The sequence below is a fragment of the Ipomoea triloba genome, chromosome 9, assembly GCF_003576645.1.
Source record: "Ipomoea triloba cultivar NCNSP0323 chromosome 9, ASM357664v1".
Classification (NCBI taxonomy): domain Eukaryota; kingdom Viridiplantae; phylum Streptophyta; class Magnoliopsida; order Solanales; family Convolvulaceae; genus Ipomoea; species Ipomoea triloba.
In genome coordinates, this window is record NC_044924.1 from 1,092,626 (window position 1) to 1,111,571 (window position 18,946).

The window sequence follows — 18,946 nt, forward strand, 5'->3', positions numbered from 1 at the left end:
CATTTCTGCAGCAGAAAATCTCCATTTCTGCCCAGAATATTAGTCCTAAATCAATTTCAGTTCTGATATCCCAGAAAATCTCCATTTCTACCCAGAATATCAGTCCTAAATCCATTCCAGTTCTGATAATCATCCTTCACCAAATCTCTATAGCAGATTTTTTTGTTTTGTCATCCCTCACCAAAAAATCTGCAGCAGCTATGTCTAAACTTGATGAAATCCTTCCAGCAGATTCTTTACCTTTGGATTATTCATCCAATTCATCACATCCTTCTCACTCGGCTGTCACAAATCATCCCAACCTTCCTCAAGCCCTCAATGTGGCTACAACATCTGAAGCATCACCCAATGAAGTCGGTCCGTGCTCAAAAATTCAACTTGAGGCACTGCAGAAGATATTTGGGCAGCTATCTGCTGCAAAACAACCAATTCCACCTTCAGCCAAAGCACATGGTAGTATGATAAGTCATCAAGGTAACACCTCTCATGCATTTGCTGCAAATTCCAACAACACAAGTCCTTGGATTGTGGATTCTGGGGCATCAGACCATATGTCAGGTGATCTAAAGGTTTTCCATACATTCAAACCGTGTATTTATCCCACCACGGTCAGAATTGCTGATGGATCCCTCTCCAGTGTGATAGGAACAGGATCAGTCAGACTAACTAATGAACTTCTCCTTTCATCCGTTCTCTTTGTTCCTAAACTAAACTGCAACCTACTCTCCATCAGCAAACTCACTACGAACATGAATTGTGTGACTAAATTCTATCCTAATCATTGTGAATTTCAGGTTGTGGGCTCAGGGAAGGTGATTGGCAGTGCTGAAGTTTGTGGTGGTCTCTATATTCTCAAAAACACTCATGAAAATAAACAAGTTCCCAAGTCAGGTTATGCTTTCAATTCTGGTTTCAATTCTGTTTCTGTTTCCAATGAGAGTCTAGTCATGTTGTGGCATTTTTGTCTTAGACATCCAAATTTTATTTATCTTGAAAAATTGTTTCCTAGTTTATTTACCAGTAAAAAGCCCAACCTTTTTCATTGCGAAGTATGTCGACTCGCAAAACATACTCGAAGCATTTATCCAAGTAACCCTTACAAACCTTCTCAACCATTTTCATTAATTCATAGTGACATTTGGGGACCTTCAAGGGTGAAAAATGTTAATGGTTCTAGATGGTTTGTATCCTTTATTGATGACCACACTAGACTCACATGGACATTCCTCATGAAAGAAAAATCTGAAACTGCATCAATCTTTAAAGTTTTTCATTCCATGATTCAAAATCAGTTCAAACAAAAAGTTCAAGTCTTGAAAACTGATAATGGGAAAGAATATTTCAACTCAATTCTTGGTTCATACTTGTTAGATCAAGGAATTGTCCATATTAGTTCCTGTGTCGACACCCCTCAACAAAATGGGGTGGCTGAAAGAAAAAATAGGCACCTCCTTGAAGTATCTCGATCCATCATGTTTTCAAATCATGTGCCTAAACATTTTTGGGGGGAAGCTGTTCTTACTGCCACTTATCTCATAAACCGTATGCCTAGTCGTGTTTTAAAGTTCAAAACACCACGAACTCTGTTCCTACAAGCATTCCCTCATCACTCAGTTTTTTCTTCAGAATTGCCACTTAAAATCTTTGGTTGTACTGCGTTTGTCCATATCTATGATCACAAAAGAACAAAACTTGACCCCAAATCACACAAATGCATCTTCATTGGGTACTCTAGTACTCGAAAGGGGTACAAATGTTACTCCCATCCACAAAAAGAGTTTATCATACTCTGGATGTCACCTTTTTTGAACACCAATCATTCTTTCCCAAATCTGGTATTCAGGGGGAGAATTCGAGGGAATACCAACTCTGGGAAACACTTCAGGACAACCAGGCTACCTCTTTTTTCCCTAATGTCCCATCATACCAGCATCAAACCACTCTAACACAACCAAATTTATCACCTCCATCATCTGGTTTTCCTTTGCCTTTTCAATCAGATGCGACTCCAGAAAACATGGTCTGTCAACCACCATCCTCTCTCCCTACAATCAACCCACCTTCACCTCTAATCAACCACCCATCCTCAGAAAACACGCTACCAAATTCACCTCCTCAAGCACCACTTGAAGAAAGAAACAAAGAACTTCGTGTTTATAGAAGGAGAAAATTTGAAAATATAGAGGCCAACATACAAAGCAAGGACTGTTCAAGCACACATCCGAGCTCACTTGACCTTGAAAATCATGAAGGTAAGGACCCTATGTCCAATGCGTTTGTACCTACTACCATTGATAATATTGATTTGCCTATTGCTCATCGAAAGGGTACTAGAACATGCACTAGTCATCCTATAGAAAGGTATGTTGCCTATGGGAAATTAACTCCTATGTATCGAGCTTTTGTCTCTTCTCTTGATCTTGTCCAGATTCCCACAAACATCTATGAGGCACTAAGAGATCCCAAATGGAAGGTTGCTATCGATGAGGAAATCAATGCTCTTGAGAAAAATGGCACATGGGTTCTTGTTGACTTACCTCAAGGAAAACATGCAGTTGGATGTAAGTGGATTTTCACTATCAAGTACAATCCAAATGGGAGCATCAATAGATTCAAGGCTCGGTTGGTTGCTAAGGGGTTCACTCAATCATATGGTGTTGACTATCAGGAGACCTTTGCGCCTGTTGCCAAACTCAATACAGTAAGAGTTTTGTTATCACTTGCTGTAAATTGTGATTGGCCTTTATATCAATTGGATGTAAAAAATGCATTCTTAAATGGAGAATTGGAAGAAGAAGTCTATATGGAAATTCCACCAGGTTTTGAGAAGAACTCTAGCGGAAGATTGGTATGCAAACTAAAAAAGGCTCTCTATGGCTTGAAACAATCACCTCGGGCATGGTTTGATAGGTTTGCAAAGTCAATTGTAAAAATTGGATACACCCAGTGCCAAGCTGATCATACCTTGTTTGTGAAATTCTCTTCAACAGGAAAATTAGCGATTCTTATTGTCTATGTGGATGACATAATCCTAACTGGAGATGATTCAAGTGAGATTTCAAATCTCAAGAGATTTCTTGCATCAGAATTTGAGATCAAAGACTTAGGACCCCTCAAATACTTTCTTGGAATGGAGGTAGCTCGATCTAAAGAAGGGATTGTTGTATCTCAAAGGAAGTATATCTTAGATCTTCTAAATGAGACTGGAATGCTTGGGAGTAAGCCAGCAGATACTCCAATGGATCCTAACTTAAAGACAAACCGGAGTGGGGAACCAACTCCAGTGGAGAGGGGGAGTTATCAAAGATTAGTGGGAAAACTAATTTATCTCTCCCATACTAGGCCAGATATTGCTTTCCCTGTTAGTATTGTAAGTCAACATATGCACAACCCCAATGAGGAGCATTTGGAAGCAGTTTATCGTATTCTGAGGTACCTCAAAATGACACCAGGTCTTGGGTTACACTTCAGAAAACATGACAATCGAGACCTAGAAGTCTACACGGATTCTAGTTGGGCTGGAGAGTTGACTGATAGGCGATCAGTTAGTGGTTACTGTACCTATGTATGGGGAAATCTGGTCACTTGGCGTAGCAAAAAACAGTCAGTGGTCTCTCGGAGCAGTGCTGAATCAGAATATCGTGCACTGGCATTAGGTATATGTGAAGGGATGTGGATTAAAAGGTTGTTGAATGAATTGAAAATTGAGGTTCCTAGATCCTTCAAAATGCACAGTGATAGTCAAGCTGCCATCAGCATTGCTAAGAACCCAGTTCATCACGATAGAACAAAGCATGTTGAAATAGACAGGCATTTCATTTATGAGAAGATGAATTCAAGAACCATTGAACTCAACTACATTCATACAAATAAACAAATTGCTGACATATTCACAAAGGCTCTACCTAGGACAAGATTTGAAGAATTCAATTCCAAGCTGGGTTTGTATAATATATACAACTCAGCTTGAGGGGGAGTGTTGAAATATTAAATATATCTGCCTTGGGCAGTCCACATCTTTGACTTCTTGGGCAGACTTCTTGAGCAGTGCAGTGTAGTGTCTACCTAGAGCAGTGTAGTTTTATTATGTCTCTTGTGTGTATATATATTAGTGTGTATATCTGAAATAATAGAGAGTAGAGAGTAGAAACATCTTGTAATCTTTGTATAGATCAGAAATATAAATCAGAAACTTTTCTTTCAGTTCTGAACATCAGTTTTCTGCATTTTTTCTGGTCTGAAACATCAGTTTTCTACATGGTATCAGAGCTCAAGTTCTGAAACCTGAAAGTCTTGAAAAATCTCCATTTTCTGCTCTGAAAACCTCATTTTCTGCTCTGCAAGTCTCCATTTCTGCAGCAGAAAATCTCCATTTCTGCCCAGAATATTAGTCCTAAATCAATTTCAGTTCTGATATCCCAGAAAATCTCCATTTCTACCCAGAATATCAGTCCTAAATCCATTCCAGTTCTGATAATCATCCTTCACCAAATCTCTACAGCAGATTTTTTGTTTTGTCATCCCTCACCAAAAAAATCTGCAGCAGCTATGTCTAAACTTGATGAAATCCTTCCAGCAGATTCTTTACCTTTGGATTATTCATCCAATTCATCACATCCTTCTCACTCGGCTGTCACAAATCATCCCAACCTTCCTCAAGCCCTCAATGTGGCTACAACATCTGAAGCATCACCCAATGAAGTCGGTCCGTGCTCAAAAATTCAACTTGAGGCACTGCAGAAGATATTTGGGCAGCTATCTGCTGCAAAACAACCAATTCCACCTTCAGCCAAAGCACATGGTAGTATGATAAGTCATCAAGGTAACACCTCTCATGCATTTGCTGCAAATTCCAACAACACAAGTCCTTGGATTGTGGATTCTGGGGCATCAGACCATATGTCAGGTGATCTAAAGGTTTTCCATACATTCAAACCGTGTATTTATCCCACCACGGTCAGAATTGCTGATGGATCCCTCTCCAGTGTGATAGGAACAGGATCAGTCAGACTAACTAATGAACTTCTCCTTTCATCCGTTCTCTTTGTTCCTAAACTAAACTGCAACCTACTCTCCATCAGCAAACTCACTAGGGACATGAATTGTGTGACTAAATTCTATCCTAATCATTGTGAATTTCAGGTTGTGGGCTCAGGGAAGGTGATTGGCAGTGCTGAAGTTTGTGGTGGTCTCTATATTCTCAAAAACACTCATGAAAATAAACAAGTTCCCAAGTCAGGTTATGCTTTCAATTCTGGTTTCAATTCTGTTTCTGTTTCTGTTTCCAATGAGAGTCTAGTCATGTTGTGGCATTTTCGTCTTGGACATCCAAATTTTATTTATCTTGAAAAATTGTTTCCTAGTTTATTTACCAGTAAAAAGCCCAACCTTTTTCATTGCGAAGTATGTCAACTCGCAAAACATACTCGAAGCATTTATCCAAGTAACCCTTACAAACCTTCTCAACCATTTTCATTAATTCATAGTGACATTTGGGGACCTTCAAGGGTGAAAAATGTTAATGGTTCTAGATGGTTTGTATCCTTTATTGATGACCACACTAGACTCACATGGACATTCCTCATGAAAGAAAAATCTGAAACTGCATCAATCTTTAAAGTTTTTCATTCCATGATTCAAAATCAGTTCAAACAAAAAGTTCAAGTCTTGAAAACTGATAATGGGAAAGAATATTTCAACTCAATTCTTGGTTCATACTTGTTAGATCAAGGAATTGTCCATATTAGTTCCTGTGTCGACACCCCTCAACAAAATGGGGTGGCTGAAAGAAAAAATAGGCACCTCCTTGAAGTATCTCGATCCATCATGTTTTCAAATCATGTGCCTAAACATTTTTGGGGGGAAGCTGTTCTTACTGCCACTTATCTCATAAACCGTATGCCTAGTCGTGTTTTAAAGTTCAAAACACCACGAACTCTGTTCCTACAAGCATTCCCTCATCACTCAGTTTTTTCTTCAGAATTGCCACTTAAAATCTTTGGTTGTACTGCGTTTGTCCATATCTATGATCACAAAAGAACAAAACTTGACCCCAAATCACACAAATGCATCTTCATTGGGTACTCTAGTACTCGAAAGGGGTACAAATGTTACTCCCCATCCACAAAAAGAGTTTATCATACTCTGGATGTCACCTTTTTTGAACACCAATCATTCTTTCCCAAATCTGGTATTCAGGGGGAGAATTCGAGGGAATACCAACTCTGGGAAACACTTCAGGACAACCAGGCTACCTCTTTTTTCCCTAATGTCCCATCATACCAGCATCAAACCACTCTAACACAACCAAATTTATCACCTCCATCATCTGGTTTTCCTTTGCCTTTTCAATCAGATGCGACTCCAGAAAACATGGTCTGTCAACCACCATCCTCTCTCCCTACAATCAACCCACCTTCACCTCTAATCAACCACCCATCCTCAGAAAACACGCTACCAAATTCACCTCCTCAAGCACCACTTGAAGAAAGAAACAAAGAACTTCGTGTTTATAGAAGGAGAAAATTTGAAAATATAGAGGCCAACATACAAAGCAAGGACTGTTCAAGCACACATCCGAGCTCACTTGACCTTGAAAATCATGAAGGTAAGGACCCCATGACCAATGCGTTTGTACCTACTACCATTGATAATATTGATTTGCCTATTGCTCATCGAAAGGGTACTAGAACATGCACTAGTCATCCTATAGAAAGGTATGTTGCCTATGGGAAATTAACTCCTATGTATCGAGCTTTTGTCTCTTCTCTTGATCTTGTCCAGATTCCCACAAACATCTATGAGGCACTAAGAGATCCCAAATGGAAGGTTGCTATCGATGAGGAAATCAATGCTCTTGAGAAAAATGGCACATGGGTTCTTGTTGACTTACCTCAAGGAAAACATGCAGTTGGATGTAAGTGGATTTTCACTATCAAGTACAATCCAAATGGGAGCATCAATAGATTCAAGGCTCGGTTGGTTGCTAAGGGGTTCACTCAATCATATGGTGTTGACTATCAGGAGACCTTTGCGCCTGTTGCCAAACTCAATACAGTAAGAGTTTTGTTATCACTTGCTGTAAATTGTGATTGGCCTTTATATCAATTGGATGTAAAAAATGCATTCTTAAATGGAGAATTGGAAGAAGAAGTCTATATGGAAATTCCACCAGGTTTTGAGAAGAACTCTAGCGGAAGATTGGTATGCAAACTAAAAAAGGCTCTCTATGGCTTGAAACAATCACCTCGGGCATGGTTTGATAGGTTTGCAAAGTCAATTGTAAAAATTGGATACACCCAGTGCCAAGCTGATCATACCTTGTTTGTGAAATTCTCTTCAACAGGAAAATTAGCGATTCTTATTGTCTATGTGGATGACATAATCCTAACTGGAGATGATTCAAGTGAGATTTCAAATCTCAAGAGATTTCTTGCATCAGAATTTGAGATCAAAGACTTAGGACCCCTCAAATACTTTCTTGGAATGGAGGTAGCTCGATCTAAAGAAGGGATTGTTGTATCTCAAAGGAAGTATATCTTAGATCTTCTAAATGAGACTGGAATGCTTGGGAGTAAGCCAGCAGATACTCCAATGGATCCTAACTTAAAGACAAACCGGAGTGGGGAACCAACTCCAGTGGAGAGGGGGAGTTATCAAAGATTAGTGGGAAAACTAATTTATCTCTCCCATACTAGGCCAGATATTGCTTTCCCTGTTAGTATTGTAAGTCAACATATGCACAACCCCAATGAGGAGCATTTGGAAGCAGTTTATCGTATTCTGAGGTACCTCAAAATGACACCAGGTCTTGGGTTACACTTCAGAAAACATGACAATCGAGACCTAGAAGTCTACACGGATTCTAGTTGGGCTGGAGAGTTGACTGATAGGCGATCAGTTAGTGGTTACTGTACCTATGTATGGGGAAATCTGGTCACTTGGCGTAGCAAAAAACAGTCAGTGGTCTCTCGGAGCAGTGCTGAATCAGAATATCGTGCACTGGCATTAGGTATATGTGAAGGGATGTGGATTAAAAGGTTGTTGAATGAATTGAAAATTGAGGTTCCTAGATCCTTCAAAATGCACAGTGATAGTCAAGCTGCCATCAGCATTGCTAAGAACCCAGTTCATCGCGATAGAACAAAGCATGTTGAAATAGACAGGCATTTCATTTATGAGAAGATGAATTCAAGAACCATTGAACTCAACTACATTCATACAAATAAACAAATTGCTGACATATTCACAAAGGCTCTACCTAGGACAAGATTTGAAGAATTCAATTCCAAGCTGGGTTTGTATAATATATACAACTCAGCTTGAGGGGGAGTGTTGAAATATTAAATATATCTGCCTTGGGCAGTCCACATCTTTGACTTCTTGGGCAGGAGCAGTGCAGTGTAGTGTCTACCTAGAGCAGTGTAGTTTTATTATGTCTCTTGTGTGTATATATATTAGTGTGTATATCTGAAATAATAGAGAGTAGAGAGTAGAAACATCTTGTAATCTTTGTATAGATCAGAAATATAAATCAGAAACTTTTCTTTCAGTTCTGAACATCAGTTTTCTGCATTTTTTCTGGTCTGAAACATCAGTTTTCTACAGAAAAAATGCATAAAGAATTCTGGATTTTCAATATTCAAAGATTCATTTGCTCTGTATCTTAGCTGCATTTTGGTAGAAGATGATAGGAGTTTCCTTTTGCCCTTTTTATCATTCTTATTATGCACTCATGTTCAATAACATTGAGATATGGTCCTGTCACCGCAGGGTTTGCCGTCAGTGGTGAAAAATGGGGGGTATATTTTGAACTTAAGACCTTATAGGGCATCTATTGCTGCAAAGCCAAGAATATTTCGTGTAATGAGCATGGCTGCAGGGCAATCAGACGAAAGTCTGAGTTTAAACTTGGACAACATAGTGAACAAGGCTAGAGAGCTGTGGGATAGTTCTCCTCAGCCTGTCAAAATCTTCCCTTGGAATAGTGTATTGGATAACTTCGTTCAGCTTATTTTTGACCTTGCCTTGGCTGTTTTCAAATGCTTGTATGTGCCACTACTTGTAGTTTCCTCAGCCAGCTAGTTGTCTTATTGTGCACACGAACGAAAGAGTTATCTTATCCCATTTCCATTTATAGTTGGTGCTTCCATAGCTGGGATCTTGAACTCTGCAGCTTTAGAACCATCCTCGACTCTCAAGGTAATAATCCATTCTTTGCATTCTGTTTTTGTTAAACATTTGCTAAAGGATGACTGTTTTTTCGCTCAATTTCCTTTGTGTTATTTCTTACGTTCCTGCATTGTGATTGTACTTTCAGTATGCTGAAGTTCCTTGGCATTTGATTGCCATTGCAATTTTATTCACACTGCTGAAATTGCCGGGACCATATTATCCATACTGGGGTCGTATTTTAATTCCACACTTTGCAAATGGAGCATTGTATAGGACCATGTGGTTTTTCTTTTCGTGGTACAGAAGGCCCAGGAAGTCCTCAGAAGAAATCATACTTTAATCTGTACCTACGCCTTCTGAGTAGAACATGCTTTAGCTTTGGGTTGCAGAGGATATGCACTGGTAAAATACCCATTCTTCAAATGAATAAGTTGCTGCTTCTCATTTAGACCAATGCAAATATAATTGGCATTGCTCAAGTTGATAAAACAGAACAGCATGGCACTGTCAAGAAGGGAAAAGAAATACGGAGTACCATTCTAAAAAACCTAACATCCATTGTTATTAGACTATTAGTGCAGACTTGAAAAAATTACTCATGTGGGTGATCTACATTTTACACATAAAATATAAATTCTAGATATAATTATTAATATTAAAAGGGGGTTGGGTGGAAGGGTGGACAAAATCTGAAGAAGATTATTATAAACTATGTTCAATTGTCTTTTTTATTTCTGTTTAATAAGTCTACTTTCTAGCATTTCTTAGTTTCATGTGCTACGTTTATTGCTATGCATTATCACTGAGCCTGCTAGGTTGTGGCTTATGTTGAGGCGTCGGACCATCGGCCCAATGCATTATCACTAAGTCAACTTGGAATTATCTTGGTGCAAATAACAGACAGTTGCAGTTTATGTTGAGGCAATCATTGAGTTTGTTATGTATCACTTTAGCTGATCAGGCCTTGGGAGATGCTACATGAGAAAATAATTTTTGTTTCCTTGTTACTTTGTTAGTAGTAGCCCTTTATTACAAATTTTGTTTTGTAGCAAAAATATATGAACAAAGTTCATTTTCTCAGTTCAGTTTTAATGTGAAATTCTCAAGCATTTATTTGTTGTTGTCAATAGCTCATACATCTATTATGCTTAGGGTTAGGAAGATGCCATTTTCATGCATTTTGAGTTTTGACCATCAGTTAAGATCAAATGTTCATTTATGTTCTCTACCTTGAGTTATGGTTTGATAATCATAAGATTCAAAGTTAGATTCCTTATGGGAATGATCTATTGACTTTCTTGATTTTAAATATAGACGGATTTATCTCCTTGTGATCCTTTGCCAGCTAAGATCACAAAAATGCACATTTGGGTAGCAACTACAAGTTTTCTCATAAATCAAAGATTGGAAAATAAAATCTGTAAAGAATATTCTTAATTAAGCAGAGGCAAGGGGTAAATATTGTTACAGAATTAGTTCTGAAAAGAACTTTTCCTACTGCCTCAGAACCCAGAATAGTGGGCAACTGAGTATATATAACACAAAGAAAAGTAAATGGTAATGATACAAAGGGAGCCTAAGTAATAATACATGAAAATATTTTACATGTCCCTTTAATGTACACTGGAAGGATGTATCACTAGCTAATTGCTATCAACTGGTGCTGCCAGAGAGCTCTCCAGAAATTGCACTCCCATATGATACCGATCCTGTGTGTGAACTGGAAACCCGAGACTTGTGTAGTTGTCGAATCTTGAAAAGATCTCTAGGTAGAGGCTGGCTCTGCACAGTCGATGTGTCATCATCATCTTGCCCTGTGAAAAAAAAAAAAAAAAAAAAGAAAGAAAGAAAAGGAAACACCTTAATTCTTTCGATTATTGTGCTGCAAATGATGTGTAATAAGGCTTATGACATGTATAGTAAGAAAATGGGTGTAGTAAACATACTGTCCATATTTTTCCTCTTTCCAGGTAGTCTGTCTCTTGTTTTGAATTTGCTTGAATCAGACAGGTCGCTCGTAGATGGAACAGACCCTGACTGCGCTGGATGAGACACAGCCCCTGGTTTGCCTGTAACTGAAGGAATGTTGCTTTGCAGGCACACAGATATCACAAAATCAGTATCTGGAGATGGACCTGCATTCCCATCAACCCAAAGTCAAATTATTAGCAAGCAAAGGTATAATTCAACCGAATAAAACTAGTTGCTAGCTTCTTGCCAAATAATACTACGGAGTATATTATTTGTAAGAATCTACTTTCTCCATTCAAGATTAAAGTCACAAACTTCCATGGCAATGTGATGCATCATAACTTTTCTTTGGAATAAGATATCACGTGATCACTTGGGGGGGGGGGGGGGGGCATTATCAGCAACATTAACTTTGTATAGAATAGAAAATACTTGAACACAGGTCACTTAAGATAATTCATCAATCAACCAATCTGCTCCTTGAATTATTGCAGATGGCTGTTTTCAAGGTAAATAGTGTATTGATAAATGGGAAAGATATAGGGAAATTTGTTTAAAAGCATACCCTCAACAGATGGCAAATTTGATATGAATGCTGCCAATGCAGGTGGCAATGATTTCAGAACATCACCCATCACATTTGGTGGTTGCCCGTTACTGTTTAATTGAACGCCAGAATAAGGCAAGGTGCCTGAAATTGGAAATTGTGTGAGGTAGTGGGGTCTGCAAAATCCAGTATCACATGCAAATAAACACAAGCTCTCAAAAGTTCTGATAACACAAGCACAGGAAATTCTTCTTAGTTAGACCCTAGTAATGAAGGTAGTTAACCCTATCTATCTTCTCAAATTTGGACTCAGTGAACTCCATGGAAAACAGAGCTAGCTCATTGGGCAGGTTCAATGAATCAACAAGTGCTTAAAAACACTATTGTTGGTACAGCCATAATGACAAACTCCATTAAATATTTCTGTTAATACTAACTAAGAAGCCATTGCTCTGAGGGATTAAAGAAGTATGAGTTTGTGTGTAAAATCATAGATTAGGCACTTGAGCTCAAAGTGCGTTGCTCTTTATGAACAATGGTAGAAGAGACGCCGGTTCAATGCACCTATCTCCTAAATAGCTATCTGTTGAAAGGTACCACTGAACTTTCAAATTTCTATACCTAAAGAAGCATTCATTCAAACAACTTTTTTCCTTTCCAGGGAGGAGAGAAATCTATTAACAAGGAAATAGGAGAAATTGAGAATGTAGATGGCAAGAAGGCAAAGGAATTCCACTGTAAGTAATTTATCTACTATTATATTGATGAATTGCACTTTTGCGTTCAAGTTTTTCCAAATTCATTAGTGCTATATTAAGATCCTAGCATGCATACCTGGTGTTTGCTTTGGATTATAAATAGCCATTTTAGAAGGATCTGGACGCACAAACTTGGCAGAGTTTGTATTGGATGAAACTCCTGGCATACTCCCATCTGCATATAAAAGAAGAATTACATAAAAGCTGAATCCAGGAATCACTGCAGAAGTATTTATTAGCAACAAAAGATGTATAGAACCTGTCTCAACACCAGCTGTTGATTTCTCAATCTTCTTATTCATGTTCCTTACAAGCACCTAAAAAAGGTAAAACATAAATGATGAGTAAAAAGAGAACAAACATGTACACTAATCTTCGCCCCCTCCCCCACAGAAGGAAATTGATAGCATATACATGCTGAAGCTACCTCTTGCCGTGAAAGATAATCCAGTGCCGTGGAAGAGCAAGGCCACAGATCCTTAAAACTATAGCGTGATACAATATCTTGCAGTGAACTCTCTAATATTGATGCTTCATCGTCACCTGTCCTAAGGGCTTCTTTTCTTCTTTGCTCAACCTGTTAATAAAAGAATCGGTAACCAGCCATTAGGTGTGACTAACATTTTTAACTTTAAGATAACTTTCATAGAGGAAATAGCCAAGTCATGCCACTTGAAAAACACAGCATGCAATAAAGCATACTACTGTAACTCATAGTTGGAACTTAAATATTTTGAGGGGAAACTAACCACACACACAGGCACACAAAGCCATCATATATTCAGTAAATAAGGTATGGAAAATATAAATGGGCTACCTTCAACATGCTGGCAAGATCACCATAAATCTGCTCGAATTGAGAGAATCTTTTCCAAACCTATACAAGAATGGGTAAATACAGACAAAAATTAACACCTTCACATGAATGGTTAAGAACTCATACATATAATTAGAATTTTGACAGTGAAAACACACACACACATTTATTAGATATAAACTTTCCATCAGATTTTATATAGGTAATGCCACATGCTAAATACATGTGAGACAATTTTCCAACATTCAAATACTTAGACAATAATGTGTTAGGGAACAAAAAATGGCTGAAATAGTAAAAGATCACAGAAAATGTAGAGAGAAATAAAAGTCCAATCATACTAGCTAATAAATAGTAAATGAAACAATCCACAACACCATAGCGCATTTACCTAATCTTGCTTCTAGCTCTAACATGAATCAATTAATGAAAGTAATTACTGAAAGTTAGAGTGGTAGTTAATGCCAAATACTATTAGTTGATTAAACAACCAGCCCAAAGCTACCATGGCCTTAATATTAATATTAAACAGCAAACAAGGTATGAAGTACTGCACCTCAAGAGATTCCTCAGGTGGAAGAGAGCTCAATGCCCGTTCAAACAAAGCCCTAATATTAATATCATCATTCAAACGAGAAAGGAAATCTGCATACCTGCAACACTAGATTAGAATAAGCCAACAGATCCATGCTTATATACAGAATTCTGATGCCAAAGGGAAGGAAACTCACTCAAGAATGTATTCAGGTTCATGCATAAAGTTTTTCAACCCTGCTTCAAACACATTACGTGCCACCTGCATGAATGCACAAAAAATATAAATTACACAAAAGGGCTTGGTATTTTAACAAAAGTAAATATAGGGGCCACCTTCTAATACCTCAATAAAACACAACATGTATACACCAAAAAGAAAACAGATGAAAGGGTAATATTAGAGGTTTAATCACAAAACTTTAATCTAAATTAATTTTAAGTAAGCTGAACAGCAATGTCAAGCATGAAATTACTGATTTTGAGACACTCCCAAAACATAAAAACAACCAAAAAAATAAAAGTTTCACACCTCATTTAAAACTCAAACACTAAATTGAGAATTTGAGGAACACTAGTCACCTTAGCATCCTTGTTAAGACAGAATTCCATCATTGCCTGAGCTACATAAACATGATAAGTGCAATTTGGTGATTTGCGTGCATCAAGAAAGTACTTGCGAGCTGCTTCAACTCCTTCTGTCCTCCTTAAGAACCGAATGAACTGCAGTACCCACAGATGCATCCATGATGTGTAATAGAGAGCAGAGAATTGTTGAGAGACAAGAAAAATCACTATGCTATATAATATATTCTATAACACTTTGCTATGTTGTTGAAAACATTCATTTTCTCAATTGTGTTTACATAAATATAACTAATCCATTTGTTTTATTAAATTGACAAAGGAGAAAACTTATATTAGGACTAATAAATTCTAATGTGAAATTTGGTAGGTCATACCTGGATAAGTGATAGTGCCGTGGCATTAGTTCCATCTCCCATAAGACTTTCGTACACCTTCTTTGCAGCCTGCATCAGTTTGAACCCCATAAAAATTACGAAATACTAATACTTCTGAATTGATGAGGTAAGCATGCTAGTTATATATTTTGCTCTAACCTGAATGGCTCCACGAGATTCTTCAAGTTCAGCATAAGCATATCTCAGCATCTCTGAATCTAAACATGTAGAGGGAAATGAATAGTTAAGAACACAATTTGAAAGATCCAGCCTTGCAAGATGCAAAAGGCATAACCAAAGTAGTATTCTACAATTTAACTGAAAATGTGACAATAAAAAAATTCCATAAGAATGCAACAAAAGATGCTAACAAAAAAAAAATTATTCAGCAGGATAGCGGTAAAAACAAATACCAGGTAAAGCCTTTAAAGACCGCTGGTAAACTTTTATTGCAGAGTCTACTGAACCACACTTTGCGTGCCAGGTAGCATAGTCATACCATATGTCAGGATAATGATACAAGTACATGAGGCACTGTCATCAAAACAAATAAAAGAGCAATCTTCTTTGGTTAAGTAAAAAACATAATATACTTTAAATAATGGTGAATGGTAATGATGAATAAGAAACTCAGGCAATTCAGAGATTTGAAAGCTAAACTAATATCTGAAGGCACCAACCTAGGGGAGCAGGCAAAAGAATTATAGCTATTAGACAAAGCTTAAAGCATATTAAAATCATCCCAGGCAATACATTTTCTAAGTACTTTATTCATATGCAGTATTGCAAATATTTGGTAAAGGGCTTTCATAAAAAAACATTGCAAATAAAAGAAGTCCAGCATAGAAAGTAGAAATTGATGAGGAAGAACAAGGAGAGAAATTAATTACAGAGTATTAATTATACAAAAGACAGTTTTATCTCCTATACCTGCTCGTATGCGAAGACAATTCTTTTATTAGCAGAAGCAGTATCTATCCTTTGAGGATTTCCTCTGAAATAAAGGAAAGCAAAATTATGTTACACCAAATTTTAACCCAGTAACAAAATTGAACTTTAGTGACAGAACAAAAATGAGAGAGAGTATGACCAACAGTCAGCAAAACTGTACTGATTACACTTAAGAGCAAGTGTACAACAAGTCTTCTATTCAAATGCAATGTGTATGTGATTGTGCATAACACGTGAGGCAAAAGGAGTCTTACTTTTCAAAGGCTAGGAACCTTTTCCATGCCGTCCACTGCATTTCTTCCTGCAGAAGTATTGAATAAAGCATGGTTAGTAAAATCCAGAAGCACCAATCTGCAAGTTTTCATGTACAGCAACTCTCAATTAAAGACAACTAAATCTTATTTCCAGTCTAGTTGGGTTTAGTTACTTGGATTTTATGTCTACATTCAGTCCTAAAAACACTAAATCCATTGTGAGTCCTAGAGTCACATCTTTCACACAATCTGAGCATAGCTTCTATACAAGTGAGTTACAATCTGTATATTTCTACTGTATCTTATTAGACTATTACTACCGCATAACTGCTCATTCAGTCATTCTAACCAATGCATCCATAGGTCTACACAGAAATGTCCAAACCAACTTAGTCAATTTTCATTTAACACAACTAGATATATGCTACTTGCATTGCTTATTTGCTTTAGTTAAATCCATTCATAATATGATCTTAAATCTGTGATTTTATATCATTTTCCATCTTTCTTTCCTTAAATAGAACCACCAAACTGAACATCTGTACACTCAGGCACATTCAATCCACCAAGTTTAATGATTTTTATTTATTTATTTTTTTGTCTCTGTAGTTAGTTGTGTTGAAATTGAAAGATTCCAAAAATTGAAGCAAGCAGTGAGTGGTTTAGTATGCAAGAAGTTGCCTTGGAAGAACCAGAAGGTGGCACAGCAAGCATATTCCAGTCAATTTCATCAATATACTTTTTCATCTCTCTGTAAACTGCCTTTGCACTATTATATTTCGGCTGATACTCAGATATAAGACCTTTTGCCTGCATAACGTTTTACCATCAGATTCAAAACTCAGAATACTGTCATGTCTTAAATTTTCAAAGCTCAAAGGGGTGAACTCAATGTGTCAAGACAACCTACCAGAGCTCGGCTAATTGAATTTTCAAAATTCTCGTAGTCCCTCCAAAGTTGTTCAACATGATGGGTTGGCGTAACAATAGCTCTTTGGTATGCTTTCCTTACTGCAGTCATTCTTTGAGATTCATCTTGTGCAGTTAGAGCCTGCAACATCATCAAGTGATTAATAAATAGAATAAAAAAGTTGAGTTAATCCATCCAAAAACTCATTATATGAGTGTCAAAGTACGCATACAGGAAAGGACTTTAAGTATGCAATGTACTCCATCCAGACGGGGCCTGAGGCAATGTCTGCTCCTGTTAGTACATGGGATCATAAGTCAGAAGTAGGCATTATGATATTCTTAAGCTAGCACTTCTTATCTGTTATCAAGGAACATAAACAAGAACATACCAACGTAGTTAAGCATGAACTCATAAGCTTTCTTGGTCTCTTCCTGACCGTCAGTTCCCCTCTTATCATTTACTTTTCTGATAAAACGAATATAACAGCGCCTGAAGAGACAGCATTTAGACTATTGCCACTTTGAAAAATTCTCACAAATGAGCAGAAGAATAAAATTAGGAACTTGCCATAAACATACCAAAGAGGAATTTGCAAACAGTTTAATAAACAACGACTGAAAATTTGCTTTGTGGCATCATCATTATTTACAGCCATATGTGCCTCGACATACTGCTTCCAATATTTCGCCTAGAAAGAAACCAAATTCGTGTAAGTGCATATTACTCTAAGAGTAAATATTTTTTACACTAAATTAAATGGTGAAGCATGTATTGAAGAAGGTTGGATGCTCACAGCAGTAGGAAAAGTAGACAGCAGTTGCTCATATATAGGCACTGCCTCAGCAATTGGCAAACGCTGAAACAAAAGAAAAAGAACATTAGTATAATTTTAAAAAATTACTTTCAAAATCCAATTTCAGGAAAAAAAAAATTGGGGAAAAACGATAGATGACAATAAAAATCTCAAGATACCATTGCCTCGTTGGCGACAATTTCTGCAGCTTCAACATTGTACTTACTGTCCGCCATTGTTGTACAAGTATATGACTGACACCAGCTCAACTTACTAGGAAATTCTACAAAGCTAAAGATTGAAAACACAAAGATTATCAATTTGGGAACAATAATAAAAATTAAAATAAAAATAAAAAGCAAAATTTTCTGTACATAAGTACCTGTTATGCCTTCATCTTGGAAGGGCGGGCTTTCCTGTGAGCTTGACGAATCAATATTGGGCTAGGATATATGGATATATTTGAGAAGCCCAACATAATACTCATTCGGCTCAGTCCGATATGGGAGTTATTAAAAATTAAAAATAGAGAGTAAAACAAGGGTTGTTATGCCTTCATCTTGGAAGGTGAATTTCACTTCATATTTACAAATTTAAATTTCAATATAAAAAAAATTACAAAATTTGATAATCACAATTTTTGAACTCTATATTCAAATTTACAGAACTTTATATTTACAATTTCATAATTTTATATTAACAATTAAAGAACTCTATACTCACAATTACAAAACTCTATATTCAACAATATAATACAAATTTTAAACTTTATGTTCATAATTTTTAAACTCTATATTCACAAAATATTTCAAAATGCGTTTTAGACTTAGATCTTAAGGCAAATTATTGCATGGACTATGGTCCATACAACTGTGTGGACCAAAAATAAAAAGTACATTATTTTTATACTAAAGGTACATTATTTTTGTACTGTAGGTACATTATTTGACAGTATATATAAAATAATGTACCTTCAGTACAAAAATAATGTACCCTAAAATAATGTACTTACAGTATAAAAATAATGGACATTCAGTACAAAAATAATGTAATTTTTATTTTTGATCCACACAGTTATGGTCCATGCAATAATGATTGATATCTTAATAGCTGGGCCGAGCCCCTAGTATAATTTGCCGTAAAACAAGTACCATAATCCATTATTGGGTTAACGGTAAAAAATTATACAGCCCCAAAACGACGTCGTTTTGGGGCTGTATTATATAAATATTTTTTTTTTCATTGTCTCACATTTTTTACGAAGAGCTCTGG

The 18,946-nt window shown here is 36.9% G+C and overlaps 1 protein-coding gene across 1 annotated transcript; it reads right to left on the reverse strand.

Moving 5' to 3' along the window:
• Positions 1–10,578: 10,578 nt before the first annotated feature.
• LOC116028422 (cleavage stimulation factor subunit 77-like) lies at positions 10,579–17,999 on the reverse strand. Its single transcript, XM_031270138.1, has 22 exons — positions 17,854–17,999; positions 17,675–17,737; positions 17,460–17,569; positions 17,270–17,370; positions 17,111–17,172; positions 16,879–17,019; positions 16,650–16,778; positions 15,969–16,015; positions 15,694–15,757; positions 15,177–15,297; positions 14,923–14,981; positions 14,764–14,832; positions 14,384–14,524; positions 13,999–14,063; positions 13,824–13,920; positions 13,268–13,327; positions 12,878–13,027; positions 12,710–12,767; positions 12,527–12,625; positions 11,711–11,836; positions 11,121–11,309; positions 10,579–10,988 (listed from the first exon to the last, which is right to left on the reverse strand). The coding sequence occupies exons 1-22, from the start codon at positions 17,908–17,910 to the stop codon at positions 10,828–10,830; spliced, it is 2,169 nt and encodes a 722-aa protein (XP_031125998.1). The 5' UTR covers positions 17,911–17,999; the 3' UTR covers positions 10,579–10,827.
• Between the last annotated feature and the right edge of the window lie 947 nt (positions 18,000–18,946).

What these genes read in the sequence shown, in the direction of transcription:
- LOC116028422 (XM_031270138.1), bottom strand. Translation starts at nt 17,910, where the DNA reads ATGGCGGACAGTAAGTACAATGTTGAAGCTGCAGAAATTGTCGCCAAC. An exon ending in AATCTCGTGGAGCCATTCAG is followed by an intron (nt 14,833 to 14,922) that starts GTTAGAGCAAAA and finishes AAACTGATGCAG; the next exon opens with GCTGCAAAGAAGGTGTACGA. An exon ending in GAACCTGAATACATTCTTGA is followed by an intron (nt 13,921 to 13,998) that starts GTGAGTTTCCTT and finishes CTAGTGTTGCAG; the next exon opens with GTATGCAGATTTCCTTTCTC.